Source organism: Atheta coriaria, unplaced genomic scaffold, assembly GCF_025399875.1.
Source record: "Atheta coriaria isolate IRGN ID8LTWV9N9 unplaced genomic scaffold, Caltech_Dcor_3.1 hic_scaffold_10_pilon, whole genome shotgun sequence".
Taxonomy (NCBI): Eukaryota; Metazoa; Arthropoda; class Insecta; order Coleoptera; family Staphylinidae; genus Dalotia; species Dalotia coriaria.
In genome coordinates, this window is record NW_027045452.1 from 699,314 (window position 1) to 724,025 (window position 24,712).

General features: G+C 35.9%; 6 protein-coding genes across 6 annotated transcripts; 5 read left to right on the forward strand and 1 right to left on the reverse strand.

Annotated features, from left to right (window-relative positions):
• The first annotated feature begins 334 nt into the window (after nt 1-334).
• On the forward strand, nt 335-6,568 carry LOC135801281 (cytosolic carboxypeptidase-like protein 5). The gene is made up of 9 exons (XM_065314707.1): nt 335-645; nt 981-1,112; nt 1,733-1,867; nt 1,951-2,099; nt 2,154-2,486; nt 2,548-3,245; nt 3,304-3,508; nt 3,577-3,771; nt 4,929-6,568. Exons 2-9 carry the CDS (start codon nt 1,019-1,021, stop codon nt 5,997-5,999), a joined length of 2,880 nt encoding a protein of 959 aa, XP_065170779.1. The 5' UTR covers nt 335-645; nt 981-1,018; the 3' UTR covers nt 6,000-6,568.
• A 792-nt stretch (nt 6,569-7,360) lies between these two features.
• On the forward strand, nt 7,361-8,217 carry Sod1 (Superoxide dismutase 1). Its single transcript, XM_065314713.1, has 2 exons — nt 7,361-7,561; nt 7,668-8,217. Exons 1-2 carry the CDS (start codon nt 7,499-7,501, stop codon nt 8,055-8,057), a joined length of 453 nt encoding a protein of 150 aa, XP_065170785.1. The 5' UTR covers nt 7,361-7,498; the 3' UTR covers nt 8,058-8,217.
• A 123-nt stretch (nt 8,218-8,340) lies between these two features.
• On the forward strand, nt 8,341-9,451 carry LOC135801283 (peroxisome biogenesis factor 10-like). Its single transcript, XM_065314712.1, has 2 exons — nt 8,341-8,999; nt 9,056-9,451. Exons 1-2 carry the CDS (start codon nt 8,487-8,489, stop codon nt 9,386-9,388), a joined length of 846 nt encoding a protein of 281 aa, XP_065170784.1. The 5' UTR covers nt 8,341-8,486; the 3' UTR covers nt 9,389-9,451.
• A 113-nt stretch (nt 9,452-9,564) lies between these two features.
• Impbeta11 (importin beta11) lies at nt 9,565-13,459 on the forward strand. The gene is made up of 10 exons (XM_065314706.1): nt 9,565-9,996; nt 10,057-10,157; nt 10,228-10,481; nt 10,541-10,807; nt 10,865-11,313; nt 11,370-11,552; nt 11,613-12,300; nt 12,361-12,598; nt 12,652-13,138; nt 13,212-13,459. The coding sequence occupies exons 1-10, from the start codon at nt 9,859-9,861 to the stop codon at nt 13,311-13,313; spliced, it is 2,907 nt and encodes a 968-aa protein (XP_065170778.1). The 5' UTR covers nt 9,565-9,858; the 3' UTR covers nt 13,314-13,459.
• Nucleotides 13,460-20,506: 7,047 nt separating this feature from the next.
• On the forward strand, nt 20,507-22,206 carry Nubpl (NUBP iron-sulfur cluster assembly factor, mitochondrial). Its single transcript, XM_065313710.1, has 4 exons — nt 20,507-20,643; nt 20,704-20,872; nt 20,937-21,102; nt 21,163-22,206. Exons 1-4 carry the CDS (start codon nt 20,578-20,580, stop codon nt 21,689-21,691), a joined length of 930 nt encoding a protein of 309 aa, XP_065169782.1. The 5' UTR covers nt 20,507-20,577; the 3' UTR covers nt 21,692-22,206.
• Nucleotides 21,713-24,666, reverse strand: Surf4 (Surfeit locus protein 4). Its single transcript, XM_065313711.1, has 4 exons — nt 24,479-24,666; nt 23,767-24,261; nt 23,528-23,707; nt 21,713-22,773 (listed from the first exon to the last, which is right to left on the reverse strand). Exons 1-4 carry the CDS (start codon nt 24,527-24,529, stop codon nt 22,687-22,689), a joined length of 813 nt encoding a protein of 270 aa, XP_065169783.1. The 5' UTR covers nt 24,530-24,666; the 3' UTR covers nt 21,713-22,686.
• Between the last annotated feature and the right edge of the window lie 46 nt (nt 24,667-24,712).

Here is a 24,712-nt window from a genome sequence, read left to right on the forward strand (position 1 = left end):
TCTTTCCTGTACACAGAAATTTCCAAGTGTTCAGTTAATAAGATCGAAAGTTAGACGCTTATTAGTAGATTTAATCGTAAAAAAGTTCAATTTTTCCATTAGCAAAATTAATTGGACAAATCGTTGCATAGCAACGTTGTAACTATTTAATACTTAGTTTACTTAATTGTACTATTGTTCTTAGTACATTTAGCGCCATCTAGCCACAAACAACTTTCCCAATGCAAACCGATCAAGCCAATTTCATCCTTATATACATAGGCATTAAAGAACAGTGCAATATTTTGACGCTTCCTTTGTCCTGCTTTGTCCCGTTCCCGTCCTGATTTCTTTCACAGTCGATTACGTCACTGCAAATTTCACATTCGTTTGCTTCGGCTCACTTGAGTCGCTTGTGTCGCCCTCGCCTCAAACCGCCTACACCTACAGATCATCTGATCAGTAAGCGTCTAACAACACACAGTAATAAACAGCTTAAACAATGTGCATTGCTGAGAAATGAGTGCTTAAATCGGTGAAAAGCTAGTGAAAGTGCTGCTGATCACGACACAGAGTGCATTCCTGCAGAATTATGACGGATATGTGCAGCATGTCGACATTTTACGTTCGATACACGTAAAAATCGCTACAAATCAATCAATTTATGTAAGTTTTAAGTGTTAACTGGACTGGATATGTAAATGGTTGAATTAAAGGCGAATCTAACAAGACGTATAATGTAGATTCTGTAAAATCAATACCTTTAACCGCATAGGTTTTGATATGCTTATTAAATTCGTTTTTATGATAATGTATCATTGACACTGTTGTGACAGTTGAAAAACAAAATCAGCTGATTTTCAATAACTGATCAAATTTAAGTGTACACAAAAAATAAAAATATGTCATAAATTTTTATACGTATAAATCAATTGATTTGAATTGAATTGATTTTATCAGTGTGGATCTGTGATTTGATTTGTGGAAAAATAATGTTACAGTCTGCCTGTGAATGAAAGCATGCAGTGATTAAGAAGTAATGGATGGATATGAGTGTCAAGGATTCAAGTTCTACTCCAATTTTGATTCAGCCAACTTGCATCGGGTTGTTTTTGTTCCTAAAAATGATGAAAGTATGTATAAGAACATATATTTTTTGATTTGATTTCAATCAGCACTTTTATTTTATTGTATATTACATATCACTTTGCTTTGTTATTGCTAACTTCAATTAAATCAAAGAATTAACTTAAAGGTATATTTCTGACAATTTTACTTTTTTGTTCAATAAGTATGTATGTGTCGATTTCATCAATGCGTTATTATATTTTAAAGAAATGAAAAATCTCTATCTCTATACCAATTTTTATCCCTTATTAAATTCTCTTTAAGTCATAATTTTTGATATTTTAATAGTTAATTCTGCTATTCGGGGCAGAGACGAATCCAAAAAATCATTGATTATCAAAATTTGTCCGACCGTTCTTGAGTTATAAATGCTGTAACTAACATCGCTTTGTTTTATTGATATTCAACTCTAATAATAAATCTACAACCACATAACAGACACAACTGTGCTTTCCGTAAATATTTCTTAATTACTACAAAGCCACATTCAGCAATAATTATTTAATTATGCACATAACTATGATTAACTTGTGTAATATACATACGTTATTTACTGAATGTATTTTTATTTGTTTGTGTGTGTTGTAAGCCCAAATAATACCTGTTAATAAATGTTTTTGTCTAGATGACACCCCGCAGACTACAATAACTGGTAAGACTGATGTGGTTGACTATGAATTCAACCTATGGACCAAGCATGACTGTTCTGACACTGAATTCGAAAATGGCAACAGGACTTGGTTCTACTTTGCTGTTAAAAGTAAGCAACAATGTTCTATTGTCCTGTTATTGCATTAGGCACAATAGAGTGAATTTACATACTAATACGATTGTTTCTTGTAGCACCATTGCCATTGGTGTATGTTAAGTTTAACATTGTTGACATGAACAAACAGGCCAAGCTCTATGGCCAAGGAATGGTGCCAGTGTATAGGATAGTCCCATCAAGCAAACAGAATTGGGATCGCATTTTAGAGAAGCCGACTTTTACAGTAAATGACTAATTAGACTTCAATTTTTATCATATTGTTACAATTTTGTTTTAGGTGGAGGATGTGTTCACACTATCTTTCAAGTTTCGAATGCCAGAGAATACGAACGCCATAATATACTTTGCTTTCACCTATCCTTACAGTTTCGTCGAATTACAAACAAAATTAGATGCGATTGACAAGAAGCAGCGACAATCTGATAAGATCGATTCGCTTGACGATGTTTACTATGTCCGCGAAACGGTCTGCCACACATTACAGAACAGAAAAGTTGATTTACTGACAATATCATCGTTTCATGGTATAACTGATAAACGGGAGACTAGATTAAGAAATTTATTTCCGGACAAAAGTGTCGAGAGACCCTATTTGTTCATAGACAAAAAAGTATTTATTCTATTGATAATGTATTAATGTTCTTGCAAATCTTATGAGGTTATTTTTATAGGTTATATTTTTATCAGCCAGAGTCCATCCAGGTGAAACCCCTTCCAGTTTCGTGCTCAACGGTTTCATCAATCTTATCCTCACAAAGGACGACACCATTGCACAAGCATTACGTCGACTTTATGTGTTTAAAATCGTTCCATGTTTAAACCCGGACGGGGTGGTGAATGGTCATTACCGCACTGACACACGTGGTGTTAATTTGAACCGCGTTTATTTGAACCCTTCGCCAACTGAGCATCCTACAATCTATGCCGCGCGTTCTTTAATTCGCTATGCGCACTATGGATATGAACGAGAGACCGACGAAATGGAGGTGCCGCTCATTACCGATGAAAATATCATTACCGAGGTTGGCGCAATCACATTAGACGAGAAAAATAAAAAGAACAAGTCTATGTGTAAGAAATGTCGCAGTGAAAAAGATAAGGGCGTGGAAAGAGAAAATGTGCCACAAGATGGCCGCGCTAATATTTGCGTGACCTGCGGTGATTGCGTTGACGTTAACAATAGCGGATTATTTCTTTATCTAGACATGCATGGTCATGCGTCAAAGAAAGGCATTTTTATGTATGGAAATCACTTCGATGATATAGAGAGTAACGTGCACTGCATGCTCCTGCCAAAAGTGATGAGTCTGAATAATCAGAACTTTCATTTTACCGCGTGCAATTTTACGGAGAAGAATATGTATTTAAAGTGAGTATGGTGGTAATGCTCTGTTACGACTTCTCTTGATTAAATGTCTTTCCCAAAGGGATAAACGCGATGGAATGAGTCGAGAAGGTTCTGGCCGTGTGGCAGTATATAAACTAACCGGTTTAATACAAAGCTACACTTTGGAATGCAATTACAACACTGGTAGATTGGTGAATCAACTTCCTCCGTGCATTAAAGAGGGACCGAAGTTTATGCAAAATCTCATTGTGCCACCCAAATACAATCCCGCCGTTTTTGAGGAGGTAAATAATACTATTATTTGATTTCATTTCATTGCGTAATTTTTGTTTATATTTTTTCACTTGTGTAGGTGGGTAGATCTTTAGGCGCTTCAATATTAGATCTGACCAATAGCAATCTCCACACACGGATATCCCACTCTGAGTACCATTCGTTAAACGGGATGCGCGACTGGCTGCGAATTCATTCCACCTACAATCTGGGGACAGCACGCAAGACGCCGAAGAAAGCCAAAATCCGTCAGGCGGCCAGCCTCCACGCTCAGGTAGGCAACACTAATAACGATGATATTGATAGCAGCGAGGCGGACACGGAAAGTGTCGACTTTGATGTTAGCATTCGGCAATGCATAATTACCTAAACGGAAAGCTCAAAATGATTCATTTTAACACCATTCCAATCATTTACATCACTTAAAACTAGAACACCATGAATTCTTGTTAACTTTATTAACAAAAACTTGCCGCGTCAGCATTTATTGCCATGGGTATGAGATTTATAGCGGTCTAAACATTTTGCCATACATTTTCTTTACAATTGCGATTTTTACTAAAAATTATATTATTTGAAGATCTTGGGTTGCTCTCAGTTTCCTCTTAGCATAACTATTAGATATTTTTTAAATCACTTTTTAAGTAATTTTTTACTTCCAAGTAGGTATATAATGGAGGTTTAGACCGCTATATTTTACTTGTACAGATAATTTTACCCAAATATTGATAATTCGTTAATAGTTGTTGAACGAATAGACTACTAGACCAATAGACGAGACGAATAACGTGTTATCCATATTAGTGATAATCGTGCAATTAAATTGCCATTCAGTGGTTCAGCCATTTGATTTTATTTTTAAATTAACTAACTCTAGACTGATACAGCGATTGTTCTCCCATTTACCACGGACATATTTACACTGTTTGCTACTGTTTAAAAAATTACGACATCGTTGAATGTATTCGATCATTTATATATTTATTGAAATTTAAGATATGGAAACAAATATTTATTGTTCTTGAAGGTTGGAGATATTTATATAGATATATAACATGATTTATTATAAAAATATATGCATTTTTTTGCTTTTTCATTTCCAGATGCAAGTGTTCCTCAAATATTTAGTTTGAAAATTACTGAATTGATCGCAAATGTGACGCACTAACATAATAATTTTTGCACTAATCGTTCTGGCATCAAATGCAGCATCTAGATAATTTTATAATGTTATGAAGTAGTTATTTGCTTAGTTAATTTTTAGATTTTAGATAGTAACCTTTATTACAGAATCGATTTTGCAAGAAGTATTATCTTAGCTTGTTTCGAATTCGATTAATTGAATAAAAATTTGAGCGTTTTCGAGCCAAAAGCAATTTTGTGATTATATACGTTTCATGCCTCTTGGAATATTGTAATGAATTTCTTTAGGGCAAGGCAGTACGTCCGGTGCTGAAGACGCGCTCCTTCCCGACAAAATGTCACCCGAAGAAGTCATCTCTCAAGCCAGGACTTAAGCAGCGGCAGGCGAAGGCAGCAGCAGCAGCAGCGGCGGTGGCGGCTGCATCCAAACGTGAACGCAAGTGCGGCTCTCCACAGCCGAGTTGCTCGCATGACCGCCAGCATCTGGCCTCTTCGTCTTCATCGTCCTCGGGCGGTTGTCACTCCACCCGTCGCAAGCCAGCTCTTCTAATGAATCAGAAACAAGCCGCTTCTCAAACAATGGCAGTTGGTAACAAACGCGCAGGTGGTAGTACCTCACCTAGCGTCAACTTCATTGCGCGAAATATCCGCAACACCTCACCTGCAGCCAAAGGCAACCTGCAAATCGACCGAAAACCAGGCGATGTGAATGTGAAAGAGATTTGTTACGTTAAAGGCGGACGCGGCAAGCAGGTGATTGCCACTTATGAGCAGAATAATCGAGTACTGCCGGATAATTTAATCGTTGCCTGGGATGGGAGTAATGCAAAACCACAGATGTTCACGCATAAGTCTAGAACACCCGCATTTTTAAATCGAAGAAGTAATAGCGATGGTGAAACTAGACATAGAAATTATCGCTCACATAATTTTCAAAAACACACCCAGGGCCAGGTTACGAGTGGAACATCTACTGTGAATTATATTGCACGTAACATTCGTAACACGTCGCCAGCTACCAAAGCTGCACACCAGGCTGAACGAAAGCAGGGTGATGGTAATGTCAAAGATGCAAGTGGCAAGCGTATAATTACCACCTGTGAGCAAACCAATCGTATTTTGCCTGAAAGTTTGACTGCTGCCTGGGATGAAACTAGTTCCAGATCTCAGATGTTCAGTAATAAGTCCAGAACACCAGGTTATCTGAGCAGGAAGATGCTTAGCGAAGGTGAGCCCAGACAAAGAAATTTCCGTGTGCATAATTTCCAAAAGCAGGGCTCCAAGGCAAAACTGAATAAAGCGACCAAGATAAAGACCAAAACAAAGAAAAAGAAGAAGAAAATCCGCACCAAGGAGTAAGAAGTAACTAAACGCTATTAATACATAAATATTAACATGGTCGCCATTCTCAAAAATCTCAAATTTGTAGTTGTTGTTTGTATGGAAGAACTTGTGTAACATTCAACCACCGTGATATTTTTATGTGATTTGTGTGTACATAATCGTGAAATTGTGTATATTTGAAATATATTATTCAAAACGGAATATTAGCTAAGTGAATATTATAACAAACACAACTTAAACTTAAACAGAATGTAAATTGATTTATTTTGTTGTTTATAAATATGGCGCCTCATTATTGCTTTAATTTTCGGTAACGTTGTGCTTAATCATGGATAGTATTATAATTTTATTTCTCGCTTTGCACAAATGTATTAATTTTAGAACACAGATTTATTTATTCGACGTGTAACAATTATTTTATGCGTACTAGATGAACTTATGAAGAGAGTAAATTTTATTCTTTTCGAATTATTGTTGCGAAAACGTGGAGGACGGTTAATGCTTTAATTGCTTAATTTTGTGAATTGAAATGCGTTGGTACTTTTTTCAAAATGTATAGCATAAACACTTTATTTTTGAATATATTAATTTGTTTTTTATATATATTAAAATACGCTGTAATTGCTTATATTCCAGTAGGATTGTTTTGATTATTTCAGGATTAGTAAATAGTAGATAAACTAAAAATAATATTAGAGGCCTAAAATATATTTTTTCAAATTTTGCAGTTTTTAATTTAAGTTTTAACACGAGATTGAGCTATTTCTGTAATAAGTTCTAACTCATTATTGATGATGCACCCTTTAAATATCTAATAATGGTACCCGTCACGTCATTTTTGTTGCTCCTTTATGGAGGTCACTCTGTATCTCCTGCATAAATAATTTTCAATACGTATATCTTTAGTTTTCTATAAACCGGGCAACAAAAGCGGCGAATCGATTTTAATAATTTCATTCTGTATACTGTCATATCCTAAAACTATTGGCAGCTCATATAGCTTGATGCAGATTTCAATGAAACAGTTGCATATTTTATACGCATTTAGGAAATAATTTATCAATGTATAGTTATGTAACAAATCGATATTATGGACGAAAAATGATGCGCAGGTATTTACAGTCTATGTTTTAACCACTTTTGCAGGCTTCACAATCTAGTACGTTATTTATTAAATCCGTTCCAGCGCATCATTTGTTTGTGTGCTTAAATGACACTTACGACATTCTAGAAAAATCGCCGGTTGAAATGTGTGTAACAATTTCAAATTAAATAACATTAATAATATCGGTGCTCCTGTGCGTGGTGTCAAGGTTTCTGCCCCTTCCCTGCTCAATTCCACCTCGTACTGCGCGTAATCAACCGAAGGACATTGAAAACACACTCTCAAACTGGCTCGTAGAGCTCCAGCTCCAAATAAGCCAGTCATCCGTCAGCCGAATAGACGTACACCTGCTCCGCTCCGTGCTGGCTATCCACTAACATCGTCTTCGTCAAATCATTACATTAGAGGCATGAAGGCTGTGTGTGTATTGAACGGCGAAGCCGTCAAAGGAACCGTCTACTTCGAACAACTCGTGAGTTACAAGCCAATCTCTCTTAGCAGTTTCATCGCAAAAAGCGCAACTCACGCCATATTTGCATACAGATGATTTTAATTTATGGTTTACTCATGTCTGACAGGGTGACACAGTCAAAGTCACCGGCGAAGTAACTGGGCTAGACCAAGGCCTGCACGGTTTCCATATCCATGAGTTCGGCGATAATACCAACGGCTGCATCTCCGCCGGGCCGCACTTCAATCCGTTGAATCAAGAGCATGGCGCTCCTACTGACGGCGTGCGTCACATTGGAGATCTCGGTAACGTTACCGCTGATGGCACCGGCAAGGCCAAGGTGGAGATCATGGATAAGAAGATTCAATTGAATGGACAGTACAGCATTATCGGTCGCACGCTGGTTGTGCACGCCGATCCCGATGACCTTGGTAAGGGAGGTCATGAGCTCAGCAAGAGTACCGGCAATGCAGGAGCGCGACTTGCATGCGGTGTTGTTGGCATTTGCAAAGCTTAAGCTAACAATATATAATTTTGGTATAATTAAATATTATGATAATACAGTAATGTAGATATATATCAATATCGAACCTTGGGATCACTTTTGTTATTACTTGTTTTAGTTGATGTGTTTTTGGTTTATGTAATGAACAATAAAGTATGTACAATATATATAATATTGATAAGATAGAGAAGTTCTATAAAAGTCTTTAAAGTAGGGTTATCGTGCCGGCTGCTCATCCAAACACATCATTGTAATTAATTGCAATCAAAAATTAGGTATAAAGTGCTGTCTTGTAATTTAATTCAACCTTTGGACCGAAGTGTAATTTAGTTTAAACTTCGATATTTTGTGCATAGAGGTAGCACTAAACCCAAATTCAAACATAACCTCAGACTGAGTGAACTTGTACAAATTCCAATTGGCCAATTGTGTTTTTATAACATGAGTTTTTACAAAGCAGAAATATCCGATATTTTACGAGCGAACCAACGCGACAATGACTTTATCAACGAATTACAAGAATATATGACTGATTTAGTAAAGCTCCTTACCGGATCAGGACAAAACTATAATAAAATTCGCCAACTAATTCCACTTTGCACGAATGCCTGGTACTACCTATTAACGTCCGTATCAAATCTTCAGACCCTGGGTGAGGAGTATACAGGCACAATTAGGGTCAGCCCTGACAATGAACTCATCTCACAATTCGGGCAACTTCTCTGGTTATGCCTTTATGTTGGAGGAAATCAAATGTATGATAGGGCTCTGGTACATATTGGAAAGACTGTTCATCAAAACAGAGAGCTAACAGAGGATGCAAAAAAATCCTTCTTGAAAACTTGTGATTTTCTTAAAGAGAACAAGTACATTTTACTCCGCTTACATCACTCCATATTTTATATTTTTGGGACCTATCACAGTGTTGCAAACAGACTAACTGGTGTCAAATATGTAAGTTATATGTGTTTCTAAATTTAGTTAATTATATAAACTTTTTATTATTTTAGGTTTTATTGAGGCAGTGGATGCAGGATACAACTGCCACAACAAGTTTCAATATTCTGGGGTATATATCTTTGATATATTTAGTCTATTTATTGGCAGAGAAGATTATGTCTGCTTCCAAAACTTCCTACACTTATCCGACTGTGGGTTCAGGTAGTGTCTCCTCAAAAGTATGTGTATTATGTGCAGATAATTGCAAAAATGTAAGTTGCACTCCATGTGGCCACTTGTTTTGTTGGGAGTGTATTTATGATAGTTTGAAATATCAACCCAATTGTCCAATGTGTAGAGAAGAGATCAAACCAAGCAGGATAATTCCATTACAAAACTATTGATAATGTTCTAGTTTGTAAACTATAAGACTGGTGTTTTGTTATTAAAATTTTCGTATTGTTTTATTAAGATTGTATGGTACTATATTATTTTTTACAGGTAACTTACTTTTAGTTACGTTTACCATTTAATATTGTGCTGTAATATTGGTTGCCTATATTACCCACGCTTTGAATTGAATTCAAACTACGCATATAATCACTCAATTTTTGTGCGTAATATCAGAAATCAACTTGACTGATAATAAGTAATCAATTAATAATCATTATTAATGATTTATGAATGTGTATGTAGTGTAGTATTCGACAACACATTTTGTTCTGCAGTGTTCTTCCAGCTTTCGTTGTTTCGTTGTTTAGTAACATAACCTGTGACGGTTGCTCGCAGCCCCAACACATGTCAGTCATAATTTGTTATAAATATTAAATGTAAAAATAGCATATTTTTAAATGTGAAATAGTTAGTAGTGAAAATGGAGGCAGCGTCGACGCAATCCTTGGTCCTGGAGGTGCTGAAGCAAGCCTCCTGCCAAGATCCAATCATATTGAAACAAGCTGAAGCTAAGCTGCAAGAATGGGAGATACAGCCAGGTTTCTACACTGCATTATATGTAAGTTGTGTTCATTTTGCATTATCTCTCATATTATAAGGTTATTTTTATTTATTTTAGAATGTGTTAATCAATCATAACTTGGATGTAAATGTAAGACTTATGGCTGTAGTATGTATCAAAAATGGGGTTGAAAAGTACTGGAGGAAGAATGCACCTAAGTATAAAATATATTGATGCATTGTGATGCACATTTTCATATTGCTATATTAATATATTTTATGTTTTTAGTGCAATGGCAGAGGAAGAGAGACAAGGGTTAAAGGAAGCACTCACAATGAACTTTCATGAACCAGTCAATCAAATAGCTGTGCACATTGCTGTCCTCATATCAAAGATTGCCAGATGGGATTGTCCCAAGGAGTGGCCCACATTATTACCCACCCTGTTACAAGCAATAGGAAGCAGTGAAATGCTCATCCAACACAGATCACTTTTAACACTGCATCATGTTGTTAAGGTGATGTCCTCAAAGCGCCTTTTAGGTTTGTTCATCAATAACTTAATTTTTGATCATACTTCAACATGTGATTGTATTTTGAAGGTGACCGACATGCATTTCTCGAATTCACTGCCGCTGTGTACCCGTTTATATTAAACATGTGGAACACGTTCACAGAGACATTCATTAACGAAGTAATGCAGAATGCGACAGCGGAGCAGATTAATGCTAGCCTGGAGAAAGCTTTATTAACACTGCGTATCCTACGCAAATTGACTGTTTATGGTTTTTATAAACCGAATGACAACGCTGATTGCATGAACTTTATGAAAGCGGTATTTGATCGTGCGAGAACTTCACTTGAATGCCGTAAGTTATGAATATTTTACATAATTTTGAAATACTGTAAAAATGTTTATTCTTTAGGTCGTTCACTGAAAAGTATCGCGTTGATTGAACATTGTGAAAAGTTCATTGTTCATTTGACGAAAAATCTTCTCTCGGTGATCGATGCGCATCCATTTGCGTTTATTGACTTCATCAAACCGAGTTTGGAATTCGTGTATTACTATCTGTTTGCTTCCAATATTGAAGCGCTCCTTTTTGAACGTTTCATTATTCAGTGCTTCAATCTTATGAAGGTGATTCTAGTTTGCCCGGAGTACAGAGTAAAGAAGGGTGTGAAGGATGCTGAATCATCACGTGCGGACGGAATTATCCGCGAATTCTTCCAGCCCGATATCTTGAGTGTCGTTTGTAAAAAATTGATTTCCCATTATTTCATTTTGACGCAGGAAGATTTAGAACTGTGGGATGCTGATCCGGAAGCGTTTGTTATTGATGAAAGTGGTGAAACATGGAAATACAGTTTGAGGGTAAGTCTTTTTATAAATTAGCAGATTTTTAATTAATTTTTATATTTATATCGCAGCCTAGCATGGAATGTCTTTATTTATCATTGTTTCCTCGTTTCTGCGATAATGTGTCTTCCGTGGTCTTGGAACTAGTACGCGAAACAAATGTTTTAGTTCCTCCCGAAGACATGCAAGGCGTCCTTCGCAAAGACGCTGTTTACAACGCGGTTGGTTTAGCAAAATACAACATGTATGAAGGTGTAAGTATTACAAATCATTTTGTAATGTTGTGAAAAAATTATGTGATTAACAACAATTAGGTGGATTTTGATCAATGGTTTATGAACGTATTGACTCAAGAACTGAAAATCAAACACAATAATTACCGTATTTTGCGACGTCGTGTTGTTTGGCTGATGGGGCAATGGAGTCGGATCAAACTTGCGTGCGAACTGCGCCCGGCTTTATACGAATGTTGCCTCAGTTTGCTGGATGAACAGGAAGACATTGCGGTGCGTTTAACGGCGTCTACCGCGTTTCGCAGCGTTGTCGACGATCCAGATTTTAACCCCGATCAATTTCAACCGTATGTTGAAGCAACTTTTATTCGCCTTCTTGATCTGCTCAAAGCTTCCAATGAGTGCGAAACTAAGATGCAGGTTCTCAACGTAATAACTTTAATGCTCGAACGTTGCGGACAGACTATCGTACCCAACTCCGTCGTGCTCTTGCAATATCTTCCTGTTTTGTGGCATGAGTCCGAAGAACATAACATGCTGCGTTGTGCGATTGTCGCGACTTTCATTCAATTGGTGCGTTTGGGATGTAACAATTCCGAGATAAACGCCTTCCTTGTTCTTGTTATACAATTGGGTGTTGATACGAATCAGAGTGCCATTTTGTATCTGCTTGAGGACTGCCTGGAGCTATGGGTTGCCATGCTGCAAACATCCAAGGAGTTAAATCTTGGATGCATGGAATTGTTCAGTAGTATTCTACCGCTAATAGGTAAACTAATGTTCAAATTGCTTTTAAATAGCCATAATTAACATTGCATTGAAATTACAGAGTCATCCACGGAGAATTGGGTAATATGCATGCAAATAATTCGGGTTTATTTACTGCTGAATCCCGACTTTGTGATTGTCAATCATGGTGTACAATTGATTCGGACGTTAGATGGGCTCATGAGCGATTTGAGATTTGAGGCTTTGATTGTACTTGCGAGACTTTTTGAGACAATGTTGTGTATTTCACCGACAAAAGCCAGTGAAATTATCAAAATTGTTATGCCTCGAATTATGGAGTAAATTTTGTGTTTTTCAACGTTGTTGACATCTACTAATTGAATGTTTTTAGAGTGGTGATTCGCAAGGAGGAACCATCTGGCTTGATTGCAATATATTTGTCAGTAATTTCACGTGTCATCTTAGCGTCGCATGATGTGTTCAGTCAGAGTTTACTTGAATTAGCAAGAATCAGCAACAACAATGAGCAGGACATTATCGGTACACTTTTGGATATATGGACAGACAGCATGCCGAATGTTTCAAATATGGAGAATATGAAATTGTTGGGTTTGGCACTGACCAATATGCTGACGATACAAAGCCAACCGATAATACAACGCATTCCGCGTATGTTGATAAATATTTCAGAAACGCTTAACGATATTATGCAGACCGACGATTCGGGACTGTATGTGGACTCGCTAGTTATGCCAGATCCTGGAAAAGGATCGGACGAGTATTGTTTCATTGAAACCGAGCATGATATTCGAGAGTCACAGTTGTTATCGGTTGATTTGGTGCATACTGTTGTATTGAAGGATTATTTACAATCACAAGTAAGTATAAGCTGATTAAACTGATTAGAAATTCTGTTGTTAACGTGGAAATTAAATGGACTTCGTGTTTCAGTTGCATCTCCTAAAGAGCCAATTGGGACAGCAATATGAACAATTAATACAAGCCGTTGATCATAACACCATTTCGCAATTAAGTGAATTTGTTACCTTCTAATTTTACCAATATACAATAATCTTTTGCAATGTTTTGTTATATGCAAATATGTATAGTTATTTTAATAGTAAATCTATTGATTTTTGTATGAAATTTACGTGTAACAATGTAAACACTACGAATTTAAGTAAAGGAACTGAATATTATTAAGTTTTCGCTTTTCGTTCGTATGAATGTCTGTGTATGATCAACTTCAATTTGTAACTATTACACAACGGGTGTAAATTAACTTACAATTGAGAATTTAAGGAATGCAGGAAACTAATTTCTTACTAGATGACGGTAGCAGAGTCGGTTTTAGCTTCGACTTTGTCCGGTTGATTGAGTATATGTGTCATTCGCTCCCCGTAATTGGAAACAACGAAAGTTGAATTATGATTATATTGAAATAAATTTGACAACGTTGGTTTAATGAATAAGATTGTTGTTGTTGTTTGATTGATGGGTGATAACAGAATGATTGCCTTTACTATTTAAGTAATTTCCTCACACCCCAAAGACTGGCCCTAAAGTACCTATCAAAATTAGCGTTGTTACAAACATTTAAAAATATGCTGCCGGAAACACCCTGTACCCCAGTAACTAATTAACTTTCTTGAAGTATCTTACGAACATCTTAAGGTTCAAAAGTCGCTCTACACAAGGCATACCTTTTCAATCTTCTAACTCATCTGGAAATGCCCTAAAATGCTCTTTGAAAATTGACGTCTTTCACAAAATATGGAAACATAGTATGGAAAACACCTTGTATCTTGTGAAATCAGCGGGCCTCTTAGTATGTTTTACGCCTATGTTAAAGCACGAAAGTCTCTCTACACATTGCATCATTTGAAAATCTCCTACCCCTCCTTGCATTGCTCTAAAACTCCCTTTAAAAATGGCATTATTCAAAAAATAGAAAACATGGTGTCGAAAACACCCAGTATCTTGTGAACTAATCGACTTTCTTAGAGTTTTGCATCACCATATTAAAGTTCAAAAGTACATCTATATGATTCTTATCTTTTTAATCTTCTGGCCCTTTTGGAAGTGCCCTAAAATTCCCTTCTAAAATTGACATTTTTCAAAAAAATTGAAAACAGTGTGGAAAACACCGTGTATCTCGTGAACTATTAAACTTTTTTAGAGTTTCTTATTGCCATCAAGTTCGAAAGTCTCTCCACATGACGCATATCATTTTTAATCTCCTAGCCCTTTCGGAAATGCCTTAAAATGCCCATTAACCCTCCCAGAAGTGCCATAAAGAGCACTTCAAAAATAGCTTTCTAAAAATTTCATTTTTGGTCGAAAAACAGGGTCAAACTTATTCCTTAAATTTTTTCGGTCAAAGAACAGAGTCGAATTTAAAAAAAAAATTGGGCAAAGAACAAGATCGAATTTTTTTAGTCGAATATCAGAGTTGAACTTTGTTCTTAATTTTTTTCCGTCTAAACATTAAATTAAAAATTTGAAATTTTGAATTCCTGATTGATAAAACAATATTTTTTAAATTAATAAGAGTTATTAGTAATTATGATAAAATTGGCGGAGGCGCCTGACATTTAAAAAAGTTGTTTAATAAATTATTGAGAGCTACCTCATTAGGTAGAGGGATTCTTAAAGATAAAATTTAAACAACTTTTCGCCTAAAGGCAGGACGGCTTTTTCCTGCAAATCTCATTAAGTGAAATGTGCACTCCCATCGAGACTTAACGAACAATTATCTCAGGAACTAATTGATATAAACAAAATCCAAAAACACCCCCATGTTCAGCATTAAATCCTAGATAAGATAATATTTAAAAACTTTAAATTATAACATGTGCATAACAAATTTTCCGCCGCGATTTTCTTGGAAAATAATAAAGTTAGTAAAAAACTTTTTTCATTTTGTTCATGCCGTGATAAGGATCTAAAAAATGGCAGATTTAGTTTTTCCATTTTCCAAAGTTGACCAAAGACCACTCAAAAACATCAAGAGGTTACACTTGATTCTTTTTGGACTCAAAAAAAAATTTTTAAGCAGGAAGAAAATGGAAAACGCTAATCGATTTAGTTTTCCAAGGGGATGAAAGATATCCAGTCAGTTTTCCGATAACATCATTATTTCGAAAAATGGGTGGTAAATTCTAAACTTATCGAATAAAACCATTTCTCCGATTACCCCAAATGTTTCCAATTGAAGTAGGACATCACCAATTTGTTAAAATTTGAAAATTTGTTAATCCAGGTTTGGTTGCCTTATCTTAATTAGTTTTAATGGTATTCACCACTTTTAATTATTACGTTAGTGTTGATAACTGAATATTTTAACTTGTTATATAATGTAAAATTTAAATCTACATTCAAATATGAAAACAGATTTTCTCTATCTCTAATAATTTTCAAGATAAGTGCAAAAACTGGTTAAGATTTTAACAGTTTCTTAAATTTTAATTTAATTATTTAAGAGAAAAATTTTTTACAACTTATCATTTAGGCCCTATTGACAGTTTTAAAGTAATTTGAATAGAAACAAATCTAGACATAGATATAGTGATAATTATTAATTAATATGCTTTATTTTAGAGCAAAATTTTATTAAGATAAAGTATGTAGAATCAATTCGGTTATGACAAAGTCAAATTTCCAATTTAAATTTTTGTTTAGGAAATCATGGAGAAAACGAATAAATCAGTTTTTCGTATTTACAGTAGAATCCGTTTAGTATGACTCCGCTTATATTGACCAACCGGTTATTATGACGTAACTACACTACGAAGTTTGGTTTTCATATAAAATTCTTTTTAAAAAAGTCGGATATAATGACTTCGCTTACAGTGACATGTCGCTTATTATGACCCATTTTTAATAGATTATGTCCGGTTATAATGACCAACATGATTCTTTACACCTCCGGTCATGCTCGTTGATTCCCGACGACGATCGACACGTGGCGAACTTTTTATATTTATTGCTACATTTCTTTTATGATTGTCAAATTACTTTTATGTATTTACTATCGGAAAGACCAAATGCTTAAATAATAAATATAAGCATTCGGGCAGCAGTACCTTGTCCACGACTTAATCCGTATTTTCCAAACTAACCTTCTTGTCTGTTTTTCACCCTCATAAACCAATTAAATCTTAACCAATCCTGTTCTAGCAGACCATATAACATGACCGATTTTCTTACCTTACATACCACAACTTTGAAATCTATGAACAGTTCCTACTTATCTTCTCACAACTCGTCACGCTGCCGGAGGTGAATTTATTGTTTGTGTTTAACTATTTGTGTCTTGTGTTTCTTGTGTTTGTTACTATGCACAACAATATTGCAAATGATAATTTGACCATAGCTATGTCCTCTATTCATAATAGTATTAGAGACTGTTTTTACAATAAAATAAAAAAACAAAAGCAGACAAAAATGACAGATTATTTAAAACAGTAAAAAATACTCTTGTATGTGTAATTATGTGCAATTTTGATTTTAATTTAATATATATGTATACATTTATATACATTTGTAATTACTATGTTTATATATTAAAGTACTTAGGTACATATTTACGTAAAAAAAGGTTTTTATTTCACAAAACGGTTTGTATGACGTCCGCTTATTATGACGTGTTTGTCAGTTCCCTTCGATGTCATTATAATCGGACTCTACTGTATTTCGAAAACTATTAGAGATAGAGAAAAACGGTTTTCATATTTGATTGTAGATTTACATTTTACATTGTATAATATTTCAGTTATCAATACTTACGTATTAATTAAAAATGGTCAATCACATGAAAACTAGTTAAGATTGGACAACGAAACCTGGATTAATAGAATCCTGGTGATGACAAGTAGAAACATTTGGTGAAAATCGGAGAGATGGTTTTATTTGATCAGTTTAGAGTTTACCACATATTTTCCGAAATAATGATGTTATCGGAAAACTGACTGGATATCTTTCATCCCCTTGGAAAACTAAATCGATTAGCGTTTTCCATTTTCTTCCTGCTTAAAAATTTTTTTTTTGAGTCCAAAAAGAATCAAGTGTTACCTCTTGATGTTTTTGAGTGGTCTTTGGTCAACTTTGGAAAATGGAAAAACTAAATCTGCCATTTTTTAGATCCTTATCACGGCATGAACAAAATGAAAAAAGTTTTTTACTAACTTTATTATTTTCCAAGAAAATCGCGGCGGAAAATTTGTTATGCACATGTTATAATTTAAAGTTTTTAAATATTATCTTATCTAGGATTTAATGCTGAACATGGGGGTGTTTTTGGATTTTGTTTATATCAATTAGTTCCTGAGATAATTGTTCGTTAAGTCTCGATGGGAGTGCACATTTCACTTAATGAGATTTGCAGGAAAAAGCCGTCCTGCTTTTAGGCGAAAAGTTGTTTAAATTTTATCTTTAAGAATCCCTCTACCTAATGAGGTAGCTCTCAATAATTAATTAAACAACTCTTTTAAATTTCAGGCGCCTCCGCCAATTTTTGACAATTAATTACTTTTATTAATTTTAAAAAATATATTGTTCAAAGGAATTCAAAATTTCAATTTTTTAATGTAATGTTTGGGCGGAAAAATTTAGGAATAAAGTTCCACTCTGTTGTTCAAGCAAAAAAATAAGAAAAAGTTCAACTCTGTTATTCGGCCAAAAAAATTCGATCATGTTCTTTGACCAAAATTTGTTTTTAAAATTCGACCTTGTTCTTCAGTCGAAAAAATTTAACAAAAAAGTTCGACTCTGTTATTCGACGTAAAACTGAAATTTTTGTGACAAAAGTAGCTATTTTTGAAGTGCTTTTTAGGGCAGTTCTGGAAGGGTTGAGGGCTTGGAAAGACATGGATCAGGTAGAAAGACTCTAGAACTTTAACATGGCGGTAAGAAACTACATGTTTTCAATTACAAGCTTTAATATGGTGGTGCAAAACTCTAAAGAAGTCAATTAGTTTGCAGGATACAGGGTGTTTCCTAGACCATTGTTTAATTTTTTTTTAAACTGCCAATTTTTGTGGCATTTTAGGACACTTCGGAATGGGCTAAAAGATTGAAAAGGTATGCAGCCTGTAGAGAGACTTTCGAACTTTAACATGGCCATAAGAAACTATAAAAAAATTTAAGTTGTTTGTAAAGTAGGTTTACGATCGAGATGTTTACGTGATAACGTCTTATTCGTGATATAAGTTTTGTTTGTTGCAATTGTTGTAACACTTCACTTGCACTTCACATTTTGTTTTACTGTTAGGCTCCCCGCACACTACAAACTTTTTATCGGCCGATAAAACATTCAACGAAAACTTAACCGCACGAGAAAATCTCCATTCGTTTGTATGCCGCTAGAGTGAGAGAGACGGAAGATCGGTCAACTCACTCGAACGCTATGACTGGCACGGAATGACTGGCAGCGCTCGAGATGAGACGGGAGATCGGTCCGTCTCTCTCTGGTTATAACGAGAGGGGGGTCGGAATGACTGGCAGCGCTCGAGATGAGACGGGAGATCGGTCCGTCTCTCTCTCGTTATAACGAGAGGGGGGTATACCTGCGATCGACCTCGCTCGTGACACAATGTTTCTGAACCGGTCACCCGTAAAACGATTTTAAAGACGTTATCACGTCAAAAAGTCATATAGTTCTCGAGATATAGAGTGTTTTCGACACCATGTTTTCAATGTTGTTTTATTAGTTTATGATAAATCAATAAATATTATGTAATATATTTATAAAAAATTTATTTATTAAACATTATACGTGATTTTGGATTTACAATTTTATTTTTGAGTTGACATGTTTCGCCCAGAGGGCATCTTCATAAACTTATGTAATAAACTTATGTAATAAACTTATGAAGATGCCCTCTGGGCGAAACATGTCAACTCAAAAATAAAATTGTAAATCCAAAATCACGTATAATGTTTAATAAATAAATTTTTTATAAATATACAACATGGATTACGTATTCACCAAAGAAAGTAATAAAATTATGTAATATATTATGCATTACTATGTAGTATGTATGTTCAATTTAATAATGTAATTCATTGACTTCCCTGTCCTTGCGAGCGATTACAGGTACACGGTTGTCTCGTCATTCAATTTTTTGCACAGCTACTAATCAATTCAATAATTTCAATATCATAAGTAAACGATTTCTAACTGTACTCTTGGCTGCGCATTTTTTGAGAACCTATCGATGTACGCTGGTTCGTGTCCATAGCAACACTGAGACAATTCGTTTGACATGACGTTCCTGGGTTTTTATACTTAGTGATAATTTATTTATTGTTTCATGTTTCTTGGATTTTTTTCCGGTGGTTTCCATAGCAACGTAAGGATTTAAACGAGTACTAATAGAATAGTGGCGCGCTCTACCGGTGAATGTTCTGTTCCCTAGACCGAGACCATTCGTTAAACATGACGTTCGGTCTCCTGTGTATCTATACTTCGTGTTGGAAACGTAAAACCGAGGTTGACGTGTCCAAACCATGGCTTCTGATTGGCTCAATGCTAGGATACAATTTCATTCATTTTATAAAAGTTATTGGGGTCCACACTCCGATAAGCCGGCAGAGTTGAACACAAAACAATTCCGAAATGCATTTAAATTAATGCAATGATATGTTCCATAACACGTCATCGAATAGGAATTAAAAGGACTAAAGATGTACCGAAATTCATTTTCATTTCAATTTCGCAGCAATTTTCGAATATGTAATCAATTGGCAAATTTGGAAAGGCGGTTTTCCATCAGTTCCGGTAAGAAAAATTACCTATTACTTTTCACTTAATTTAAGAATTAAGAGCTAAATTACGCCGAAGTTACCTGGCCGCGAGGTTCGCATGAAATATATGGCAAACGTGGTTTATTTCCAAAAATTAACAAATCAGTCGACAAGTCTCACTTGTTTTTTTATGCTAATCGCACTAAGTTCAAGAAACGCAAAAAGTCGCTACTAAGTTCATCAGATGAAAAGAACGCATGCACGTCACATAACCGAAGAATCGGTATAAGTACAATCCTAAATTGGAACCGATTACTGCGTTACACGTTACACGCAAAATGTAAGATGAGAAACGACGATAATTAATACTGAATTAATTCTTTACTGAAGTATATCTAGAGGAGCAAGAGTAGAAAACGCATTCTCGTAGTAGCGTATTTAATTAGTTAAATAGCAAATAGAAAATTACAGTTTGCTGCATTCCTTTTCATTCTATTTTAAATTATTTGACGTTTATATTTAACCTCTAATTCCTAAACTAAGAAAGTCGCGGTTGTTCAAATTTACAAATATGCAAATAAAACATTTGCAGCGAATACTACGTCCGAGTTTAATTAATTTTAGAAACTCTATATCAGTTAGTATGCAATGCATTATCATTCATAATATGTGTTTCTCGTATTTACATGTATTTTAGGCAAACTTCAGTCAGATACAACTATCTTCTGAACAAGAAGATGCAAGAGAAAAGAAGCGACAGGAAATATTGGCGAGGGGTTTGCCGAAAGTAAAACCTATCCCAAACGTAAAAGATATCATTATGGTGGCGTCCGGAAAAGGGGGAGTTGGTAAAAGTACTACTGCAGGTAAAAAGTTAAACTGTTTTCTTATAATTTATAAATTGTTAACATTTGTTTTGTTGAAATTTAGTTAATTTAGCAACAGCTTTAAAAACTGAATGCCCAGACAAAAATATAGGACTCTTGGATACTGATGTGTTTGGACCCACTGTGCCTCAAATGATGAATTTGAATGAGACACCCCTGTTAAATGACAACAACTTGATGGAACCTTTAATTAACTATGGAGTAAAATGGTATGAAAATGCATCTGCAACTTGCATTGTAAATATTAAAATTAAACATTATTTAAACAGCATGTCAATGGGTTTTCTAATTGAAGAAACCGCTGCGGTGATCTGGCGCGGTTTAATGGTGATGCAAGCAATGGAGAAACTAATGCGTCAGGTACACTGGGGCCCAACTGACGTGCTAATCATCGATACCCCGCCGGGGACCGGTGACACTCAATTAAGCATAGTACAAAATTTACCAATTACTGGTGTTGTACTTGTCACAACACCACAAACAGCGTCAATTCAAGTGACGAGACGCGGAGCTAAAATGTTCAATAAGTTAAACATACCAATAATCGGATTGGTGGAAAATATGAGTTCCGTTAAGTGTCCCGCTTGTCGAAATGACGTGCAATTATTTGGCAATGGTGTACTTGAACTAGTTGAGGAGTTAGATACAAAGTTATTGGTCTCAGTGCCATTGGAAAAGGAGATTGGTTCATGTTCCGACAAAGGTATACCAGTGACAGTAGCAAAACCCAATTCGAACGAAGCTAAATGTTACAGAAATTTAGCGAAAATTACGAATGAATACGTTTCGAATCGATAGGTATCGAAGTCTTCCAAAATATAGATAATAAAAATACGATTTATTAGAACAACCCAAAGAGGACACGGAAATTCTCTCGCTCTCTCGTACTTACAATTTCGTTTGGAATATTCATTGAAATTAGCGAAGTTTTTTATATATGATAAATGATAACATACCGTTTTTAAAGTGTATGTCCTCAAGCTTTTTAAGTACGGTCTTTGAGACCCATAGTCACTTAATGAATTGCACAATCATAAGCACTCAGGCTGATGCAAACAACGAAGCAGATGAAAATCAGTGAGTATCACCAATCAGCATGTTTTCATTGGGTCGGTTTGGCAAACACCCTGCGTGCATGGCGAAACAATTCGATAAATAATTGAAAACGGTCGATTCATTGAATGACATTGACACAAAATGAGATAAGAGCCAGAAAAATACTGAACATGTAATCGGCGCCCGCAGCGCAATTGTAGTAAATGTACGTGATTGTGAGACACACATTTGTAAATATAACGGTCGTTATGTACAGATTTAATTGACTTCATTGAGTGTATGTATATGGTGTGTGGATGTGTGTGTCTACGGAATAGAAATATAAATTACAAAGATTACGCAGTGACGAACAAAAAAAAAACGAAAACAAAACACATGCAATCACTAACAATCCTCTGCGATCCAGTCAATCCATTCGTCTTCGTTTTGTATTTTGTTTTATATAGAAATAATAAAAACGTTCGATAAGTTACTCTTATGCGCGTAAACAATAATAAAACTTACTTAATTGCAACACCAGCGCAAAACAAACCACGTCGAGTCGCCTTTCGCGTTTGTCTTTGCCATATAGAAATGTAAAATTTAATATTTATATTAGTAGGGTTCTTTCGCGGTCGCCAACGTCCGTTTACTTAAATCTAATCAGCGGCGGCCGCTGTAGTCCGTCGTGCGTGGAATGAACTCGTGCATCGTTTGACTATCTCCGGTTGGTTTGATTGCACACGTTGATCGCGCGTCTAGAAGCGCTTCTTGCGTTCGTCCATTGATACGTCGCCAGGTCCCAGGTACACGATCATCAGGAGACCACCGATAACCGACAACGTCTAGAAACAACCACAAATTCGCTATTATAAAATCATGCATTCGTGATTTCATTACAAAAACATGACCAAAACAATAAACATTTACCCCCTTCCAGGAATTGGTGTACAGAGTACAATGGAGAAAAATATTTAATCATTAAGAGCATATTCGCCTTATCTTTGTGAATAAATTAAACTTAACGTGTTATATTTAAGTCGCGATTGATATCGTACAAGTTTTCAAAATTCCTATATGTGGTCTAAATTTATGATTGTGAATTCATAACTTAACCTTCCATTTATAAACAAGATGACCTGTATAGCGCAGGTCAAGGTCAAATTTATTAAATGAAACAAAATAAAATTTTGTTCTTCTGAAAAAAATATTAACCCAGGAACAATATACCTAATTCTCATTACATACTATGTTTTGGTATTTGTAGGTTAATCAGTTAGAGCAGCGAAAAGTAAAAAAATGTTAAGCATCTAACGACTACTTGAATAATTCAAGTTTGACGAGTATTTCAAAAGCAGTGATGTGCGTCATCTAGAAATTAGTTCATATACCGCATGTTAAAATTTTAAAGAAAAATTATTGATCAAATTTTCACAAATTGCAAAATTATCTATCCCTATGTCCATTATACTCTATAATCTCAAAAGTAAATAAGTAGCTTTTATCTCGAATGACTCCAAAGTTCTAAATATTTACTTGTGTTCTCAAATCAAGTGCAAAAAAAGCACAACAAAGCAAAAAAAATCTAAATGGACTAACCTGGAAGAAGTCGTACTTGAGGAAATCCCTCAGTGGTTTGTACTCGGGAATATCCCACCATGAGTTATACGTGAAGTTCAGAAGATTGAGCAGAATGACTAAAATCAACGCCGACAGTTTCGTCTTATACCCAATTGTGACCATGACCATCAACACAGACCCTAACAGGTCAATTACAAGCTAAAACAACAAACATATTAAATAAAACTAGTTCACTACAATCACCACAATGTAATTACCTGCAAAGGATTGAATTCAAATCTAATGATAGTAAAGAACATGAAGGCAAGCAGAATCCTGCCAGTCAGTTGCAAGTAGTTCTTGGGTTTGTTCTCTCCCATGTTTGGCACGCCGGCGAATAGGCTCTTCGCCTCACCGCGTCCTTCAGCCAGTACTAATAATAGCGCACCGATGAGAGCCAAGTTCCGCAGCAAGAACTGCAGGTCCCAGAGGATGCTATATGCGAGTGTTTGCAGCACAACGATGGAGAAGAGTACACCACAGGCAATTGACACTTTGTACCTAATAAGTACCATCACACAGCCGCCCAGCTGGCCGACGAGGTTGACGAAGACGAAAAGTGTGGCGAGAAATACGCCACAGCCCCACGACATATTCATATATTCGCGTTGTTCTGACCATTGGAACCACATGCGCAGCCCATCCTCGAGAAAGGTCGCGATCAGGCATAATCTCGCCACCGTGGGTAGAATGTGTTTGGATTTTCTAATCACCTGCGGACGAATAAATTGTGTACTTTAAAACAATATACAACTTAGCATATGGACACGTAAGGAAATCGGGGTAGACCTGTTGAATGAAAGGCTGAGCGTGCAGGATGTGTGCAGGATGCGTGCGTGTGGTGACGTCGAATGAAATCGTCTGAGATTTCGTTTTTTTTTTGTGAGAAATCGCCGAAAATTATGTAATTCTGTATGGTGATGTGCGTACCTGGTCGACCACATCTTCGGCCTTTGCCACCAGCTCGTTCTGCACTACCATCGTGAAAGTGTGGGGTGGTTTTGCTGCCGTACGGCGCGCGCTGACGTCGTGGTGCCTGGTGGTCGTGGTGCGGTCCGTGACGGGCGATGGTGCACCGTGGTCGCGCGCTGACTGAATGTGTGCCGCGCTGTCCACGCAGACAGTTGATTTTGCGCCGAGTGTACACGTGCGCAGCGCCGACGG